This window comes from Panthera uncia (assembly GCF_023721935.1).
Source record: "Panthera uncia isolate 11264 chromosome E2 unlocalized genomic scaffold, Puncia_PCG_1.0 HiC_scaffold_19, whole genome shotgun sequence".
In the NCBI taxonomy this organism is placed as follows: domain Eukaryota; kingdom Metazoa; phylum Chordata; class Mammalia; order Carnivora; family Felidae; genus Panthera; species Panthera uncia.
Genome location: NW_026057588.1, coordinates 6,125,862 through 6,133,869, shown reverse-complemented (window position 1 = coordinate 6,133,869; position 8,008 = coordinate 6,125,862). Strand labels below are relative to the sequence as shown.

The 8,008-nt window shown below is 39.3% G+C and overlaps 1 protein-coding gene across 1 annotated transcript; it reads right to left on the bottom strand.

Moving 5' to 3' along the window:
- Nucleotides 1-2,167: 2,167 nt before the first annotated feature.
- LOC125916117 (zinc finger protein 268-like) lies at nt 2,168-7,585 on the bottom strand. The gene is made up of 2 exons (XM_049622283.1): nt 7,559-7,585; nt 2,168-4,968 (listed from the first exon to the last, which is right to left on the bottom strand). The coding sequence occupies exons 1-2, from the start codon at nt 7,583-7,585 to the stop codon at nt 3,166-3,168; spliced, it is 1,830 nt and encodes a 609-aa protein (XP_049478240.1). The 3' UTR covers nt 2,168-3,165.
- Nucleotides 7,586-8,008: the final 423 nt, after the last annotated feature.

Below are 8,008 nucleotides of genomic sequence, written 5' to 3'. Positions count from 1 at the left end.
TGAGTGGAATTCTGGGGTCATACATAATTCCATATTTAACTTTTTGGAGGGACCGCCAAATTGTTTTCCACAGCAACTGAACCACTTCACATTCCAGTTATGCTCAAGAATTCCAATTTCTGCAATGTCATTCCTAATGTTAGTAAATACTGGGTATTTTAGGAAATGCTAAGACAGAAAATGTTTCTAGTGCTTAAGGACGTGTTTTCATAATAAATCCAAAGTTTCTGCATGACACAGCACTTGCAATAAATATACATGAACACACACACACACACACAAACCCAAGTCTTTTCTCCCCCTTTGTCTCATGTGTTGCTTGGTTTTTAGTATTTCATGTAACTCTTTTATCACTTTTGCATATTTAAGAAATAAGGCTCTAGAAAAACGGAGGCTTCAAGTAGTGATGATTATCACACTTGGCAGAAACATTACAAAACACAGTAAAAATAAGGAGAGCAAACTTATGCAGTCTAATTCTTTATAATACTTATTAATGAGTCAAATTACATATTACAAGACATTCTGACTCATAAGGAAATAGAACATCCCTATTTACACAAGATTGTGTTACTCAATATTCTATGTCTATGCTGAGAAATAAACCCTAAAAATAATGTTCCTTCATGTAACTCCAAGAAATAATAAAGGTAAATACATAAAGTCCACATTATACAGTATAGTCCAGAACATAACTCCTATAAACCTTTGTCACTATTCAACTTCTCCTTATTCTGATTTTTTAAATGTATTCAAATGGTATCATATTTGCAGAGAAAATATCTAATATCTCTGGAATCCTTTCTAAAACCATTATGTTAATCCCTTATAAAATAATTTTGTTCTATATATAGCTTCCAAGTTTAGCTAATAACCCAAATCTAAAATGCCATCAAACATAGAAAAACCCTGACATTTCATCAAATCTAGCATGCATCACACGTAAGATATGGTCAGATGTGAAGAAATAAATCCAGAAATGCAAAAGTAAAACACAATCTATTACTGATGCTTTTGCCACATTCACTGCTCTGTGGACAGCAAATTCTATTTTTAAGAGCTTATTATGCTCAATGATATCCAATCCTCCACAGAAAGCATTTTTAGTGACTATGATCACAGTATTTCTATAATATATCAGACATGATTCCTTATGGGTTTTATAACTTCACTGAACCTGGAAATTGTTTCCTCGTCTGAGAATAGGATTTCTCTGCTATGGGAGTTAGGGGGCAATTAAAAAGCTCTGAATTGTATCCTGTTTGAGGAAAGCATCAGCATCCTAGAAAGTCTGATTGGAAAGCAAGGGCTTTGGGTGAATGCACTAACCTCTGCCTCTATACTTGCCAGCCTGCTGTTTCCTACAGGTCCAGCCCAGCCATCCCTGCTGCAGACTGGCTGCCCCCACAGCCCACATCCTGCCATCCTGTCCATTTCTCCTGCCTCATGGGGTTTTGTGCAATTTGGATTTTTTCTATAAACTGACACTCTTATTTGTGTAGCTTTTAGTTAAGAAGAGATTTTTGTAGTAAGAAACCAAGGACCTCCCTTCAGCCCTGAACAGGTCTCCCCTCTGATTGCAACTCAAAGTTTTACATACCTTTCCAGTTTACTACTCACTAAATGTGTGACTATGACTTCACCCCCCTTCACTCTTCTACATTCTTAAAGTCTTATTTTAGCTTTACATTTCAGAAGTGGTGAAAGATCCATCTGTTCAACAAGATATGAAATTATTTTTAAAAAGCTCTGAATTGTAGGGGCGCCTGGGTAGTTCGGTCGGTTAAGCATCTGACTTCAGCTCAGGTCATGATTTGCAGTTCGTGAGTTTGAGCCCCACATTGGGATCTGTGCTAATGGCTCAGAGCCTGGAGCCTGCTTCAGATTCTGTGTCTCCCTTTCTCTGCCTCTCCCCAACTTGTACTCTCTCTCTCTCTCAAGAAAATAATAATAAAAATAAAAAATAAAAAGCAATTTAAAAATCTCTGAATTGTAAATAAAGTATTAAATGTTTTTAAATGTTTATTTAGTTTTGAGAGAGAGAGAGAGAGAGAGAGAGAGATTGTGAGCAGGGGAGGGGCAGAGAGAGAGGGAGACACAGAACTCAAAGCAGGCTCTGGGGTCCAGGCTCCACACTGTCAGCACAAAGCCTGACACAGGGGTCAAACTTACAAACTGTGAGATCATGACCTGAGCCGAAGCCGGAAACTTAACCGACTGAGCCACCCAGGAACCCCATTGTAAATAAAGCATTTTAGATAATCAGTGTAATTAATGGCATTTCTTTCTTGCTATGCAATGAGTTTTGTGGCCAAAGGATTTACCTACTATATGAGTTTGCAGATAATTAGTGAGCTCTGACGTCTAGATGCAGCCTTTACTACATTTGCTACATTAATAGGGTTTTCCTCCTACACAAGTTTGTTGATGTACAAAGATATGCATTAATTGGAGGACTGTATCACATTCACAGTATTTCTCTCCTGCACAAGATGGTCAACGAGTCTGACTTTCCAGAGAATGGTAAGTCCTTTATCACAACCTTCTTGTAATTTTTATTTTATGTACAATGAGATGTGATTTTCCTTGGCTTTTCTACACTCACTGCAACTCTAGGGTCCCTCTCCTGAACGAATACCCTAAAGTATAACAAATGTGCTTTGAAAATGATTTGAAATTGATTTCCCACTTTCCTTGCATCTCACGGGTATTGCCTCCTAAATGCACAGCGTCTTCCAAATGACATTTTTTAAATGTTTGTTTACTTTTGAAGGGGGGAGGGAGGCACAGAATCTGACACAGACTCCAGGCTCTGAGCTGTCAGCACAGAGCCCAACGTGGGACTCGAACTCTGGAATGGCGAGATCATGACCTAGGCTGAAGTCTGACGCTTAACTGACTGAGCCACCCAGAGGCCCCCGAATGAAATTTTTGACAATCACTGCATTTATAATGTTTCTCTCTTTTGGTGAGATCCCTGTGGTATACTGAGAGGAGTCTTCGGATGAAAGGCTTACAACTTTCCTTGCATCTATAAGGTTTACTTCCTATTGAAGTTTCAGAAAGGTCTACTATAATCACAGCATTCATGGCATTTCTATTCTGAATGAGTTCTCTGAACAGAGAGGACTGACTCATCAAAACCTATTTCTCATGTTCCTATGGTCACTGCATAGACACTTTTCCTCTATGCTGAGTTTGCTGATGATTAAGAACAGCTAACTTCCGAAAGAAGGCTTTTTGGCATTCATTGCATCCATAGGGCCTCTCTCCTGTGTGAGTCCTCTGGTGACCTATGAGAGTTGACAAAGTAGCAAATGCTTTCTTACAATCAGAGCATTCATATGGTCTCTCTCCTGTATGAGTTCTCTGATGGACAGTGAGATACGATTTAGCCGTGAAGGCTTTATCACATACGTTACATTTGAAAGGCTTCTCACCGGTATGGGTTCTCTGATGTATAATGAGAGTTGACTTACAGGACAAAACCTTTCCACATTCACTGCAGCCATGAGATTTCACTCTTGCATGACAATTTTGCATATGGTTAGTGAGACCTGATTTCTGGATGAAAGCCTGTTGACATTCACGGCATTCATAGGGTCTCTCTCCTGTGTGAATTCGCTGGTGAATCATAAGATGTGCCTTAGTGGAGAAGGCTTTCTCACAATCCAAACATTCATATGGTTTCTCTCCTGTGTGAATTCTCTGGTGGACAATAAGATGTGCCTTTGATGTGAAGGCTTTATCACATACACTGCACTTGAAGGGCTTCTCACCTGTATGGGTTCTCTGATGTATAACGAGAGTTGACTTAGAGGACAAAACCTTCCCACATTCACCGCATCCATGAGATTTCCCTATTGCATGCTGAGTTTTCTTATGATTAGTTAAATCTGACCTCTGGATGAAGGCTTGTTGACACTGACTGCATTCATAGGGTCTCTCTCCTGCGTGAATGCGCTGATGAACCATGAGTTGAGCCTTTTTTGAGAACGCTTTCTCACAATCCAAGCATTCATATGGTTTCTCTCCGGTGTGAGTTCTCTGATGCACAGTGAGATGTGTCCGAACCATGAAGGCTTTATCACATACTTTGCATCTGAAAGGTCTCTCTCCCGAATGAGTTCTCTGATGTAAGGTGAGTTTTGACTTCCAAGGAAAAGCTTTCCCACATTTACCGCATCCATAGGATTTTCCTTCACTATGACGAGTTTTCTGATGATAGATGAGTGCTGACTTTGTAATGAACGCTTTCTGACATTGACTGCATCTGTATGGTCTCTCTCCTGTGTGAATTCGCTGATGGATTACGAGCTGAGCCTTTTTTGAGAACGCTTTTTCACAATCCAAGCATTTATATGGTCTCTCTCCTGTGTGAGTTCTCTGATGTACAGTCAGATGTGTCTGAACCATGAAGGCTTTATCACATACTCTGCATCTGAAAGGTCTCTCTCCCGAATGAGTTCTCTGATGTAATTCAAGTTTTGACTTCCAAGGAAAAGCTTTCTCACATTTACTGCATGCATAGGATTTCCCTTCTCTATGATGAGTTTTCTGATGGCAGCTGAGTGCTGACTTTGTAACGAAGGCTTTTTGACATTGACTGCACCCGAACGGTCTCTCCCTTGTGTGAGTCTGCTGATGAGTAGCTTTACTTATTAGCTTCACCTTACTGGGAAAGGCTTTCCTACAATCAGTGCATTCATGGGATTTCCTTCCTGCACAAGTTCTCTGAAGCACAGTCACGAGTGGTTCAAAAGCGTTCACTGCACATTCACTGCATCCATATGGTTTCTTCCCTAAAGGAGTTAGGTGATAATTAGTGAGCTCTGACTTCTGGGTGAAAGCCAGTGTACCCACAATAGAATGAGCGAGATAATAAGGAAAGGTCCAGAAAAAATTTATTTCATTTACTATAAAAAAAATTAATGAGAAAATCAGTAAAGTTTGAGGAAGCTCTGTATACTGTGTAATAGTTCTGTATCAATGTCAGTATTCTGATTTGGATTATTTTTTTGATAATTTTTTGAATATTTTGGTTATATGAAAAAACTAACTTGTTCCTAAGAAACACACACTTACATATTTAGGGGTAAAGAGTTCAGAAAAACAGTATGTACATATGTATGGAATAATAGGTAGATATACTATGATAAAGCAAATGTGGTAGAATATTACCAGTTAGGGAAACCTATAAAAACAATGTGTAAGAAATTTGTGTATAATTTTGGGATTTCTCACTGAGTTAAACTATTCAGAAATAAACATTTTCAAATGGAGAAAAATAAAAAATAAAAGACATCTATGTAAAGATATATAGGAATATTACTTACAACACCTGAATGTGGAAGAGATTATTTTATGTTCGCACAGTGGATCTTGCATAGAACTCTGGTACTTTTGATCTACTGCTGGTTACACAGTACACTGATTGTAAAAATTAACTGAGCCGGACCCTTGTATCTATACACTTTTGTGTGTGTATGCTATACTTTAAAAAAAATTTTAGGGGCACCTGGGTAGTCGGTTAAGCGTCCGACTCTTGATTTCGGCTCAAGTCATGATCTCACAGTTCATCAGTTTGAGGCCTGTGTTGGGCTCTGCGCTGGCAGCTCAGAGCTTGCTTGGGATTCTCTCTCTCTCTCTCTCTCTCAAAAATAAATAAACATTAAAAATTTTTACATAAAAAAGTAAGCAAAAGTTTGGGCAGGAGTCAGGAAATGCTCACATGTGGGAGGATCCTGGAAAGAATTAAGATAATATACTAATAGTTGCAAGATGCCATTCAAGGTAACAGTGGGGGACAGGTGACATGTCCTGATTTTCTCTTTAAGAATGTCATCCTGTGTGTATATATCCGTTATCACACTAATAAGGTCTTAAGTATTGCTACATAAACACTATTTTTAGGATTGTGGACTATGCTTGTGAAAATTGGTAAAGATCTATTATTGCATACAGGATTTTTCTTGGATTACACTTTAGATATTTCCCTCTATTCTCCAACTCAGATCATTCTTTCTATATGATGGCTTAATTAACTTCCATACCCATTTCTTCCTACCCAAGTAATTGTCAGAACGTGATATCTTTATAAATCCAGATTTATAAAGTTTGTTTGTTTCTGTGTCCATGAATTTGGAGGGTGAACGGCTGGAAAAAACTGACTTCTATTACTTTTTTTTTTTAAATGTTTATTCATTTCTGAAAGAGACAGAGTGCAAGTGGGGGAGGGGCAGAGAGAGAGGGAGACACAGAATCTGAAACAGATCCAGGCTCTGAACTGTCAGCACAGAACCCAAAGCAGGGCTCAAACCCACAAACTGTGAGATCGTGACCTGAGCCAAAGTCAGATGCTCGACCAACTGAGCCACCCAGGCTCCCCCTATTACTTTTAAAAACAAGCAATAAAATCAGACAAAACAAAAAAAAAATCTGGCTGTTATGTGGCGAACAGAGAGAAGCAAGAGTAAAGAAGTGAGAGCATTTTCAAGAAAACTATATTAATTTTGGAAAGAGACGATGAACGTGGGCTTTGGGTGAAACATTAGTTACAGAAAGGAGTGGAGGACCTCCAGATACAATAAGGAGAAAGTACAGACTGAAGTCGCTTATGGATTGGATTTGTTGTGTAAGTGAAAAGAGGAACCAGGTGACATGATGTTTGAAGCAGCTATTAAGTCTCCAAATGCAGAAATGAAATATCTAGGTCAATGTGCATGGATAAAAGAAGGTCTGGCCTACAAACAAACATTTGGGGGTCATCAGCACATAAATGGTATTCTTAAGTCCATGAAAATGAATGAAACCACTGAGAACAAATGATGGAAATGGGCAAGGATGAAACTTCATGCTCTCTGACTCTGGAGACTTTAGAAGATGCCCAGAGAATGAAGTAAGTCCATCCATCAGGTGCAAACGATGACCAAGGAAAGATGCCAACTTAAGTCTTGAACAAATACCTGGGAGAAGCAGGTTAAATTTAGGGACCTTCGGCTTCTCACTGCAAGATAAGCATAGTTATTCTCTCGTACTGATTCTTCTCTAGTTCTCCATGATATAGACAGTGAACCTTCCCAAAACTCTAATATCATATTTAGAGAATACCACTGTGGTCAACATTCCCAACTTCTCGCTTGTTTTTATACATTTTTCACATGGCCCACAGAAATCCAAAAACCAGATTGCTGGATAAAAGGCTTTGGTGTTAACTAGGTGAATTATGACATTATTCAGTCAGGTGAGAGGGGTGAAAACAAGAGCTGCGGAGAACACAGGGAGGGACATTGCCAGACAGGAAGCAGAAGAGGAGAAGGAAGTCTGCAAGCTGCAAAGAAAACATCCTCCTGAATATGAATCAACCCAAAAGAGAGAACAAGAGGTGCATCTCCCTTGAAACACCAGGCAAATGAGAGCCTCGTTAATGACTTAGGTATTTGCAATGATCTTTAACGTTTTGGCCTTTTTAAACACATTTGGAAGGGGTCATCCCCTCATGGGCAACTACTTTACTTTCAAAGTCTCACAGCTTCCTGGTTCTCAGCTGCTCACTTACCTGAAGAGTACTGACATTGCATTTCATCTTCTATGCTCCATGGCTTCCCTCCGTGCTCAAAATTAAGGATCATATGTGGGTTGGTAGCTGGATAGCCTGTTCATGGGAAACGACAAAGACTTGGACACTTATAATCTGACTGGGTGGGGATACCCAGGAAAAGCACAAGGTCTCAGGAACTGACATACTTCCACTTTGGCAGATTAAGGATCTATTGAAGGTGACAGCACATAAATTCTGTCTGGGAACAGAAGACAGATTAAGAATCTATTGCCTATAAACTAAAGTCCAGTATGTTGAAGCTCTTTGGAAGCCAGGGCAAATGAAAAAGGAAAGGCTACTGTCTGTGACACTCTGATTGACACAGGGCAATCATCTTGAACTGCTGTCACAGGTTGCTATAATTCTCCAACATCATATCTTGGTATAGATTCTTCTGAGCAGAACTAG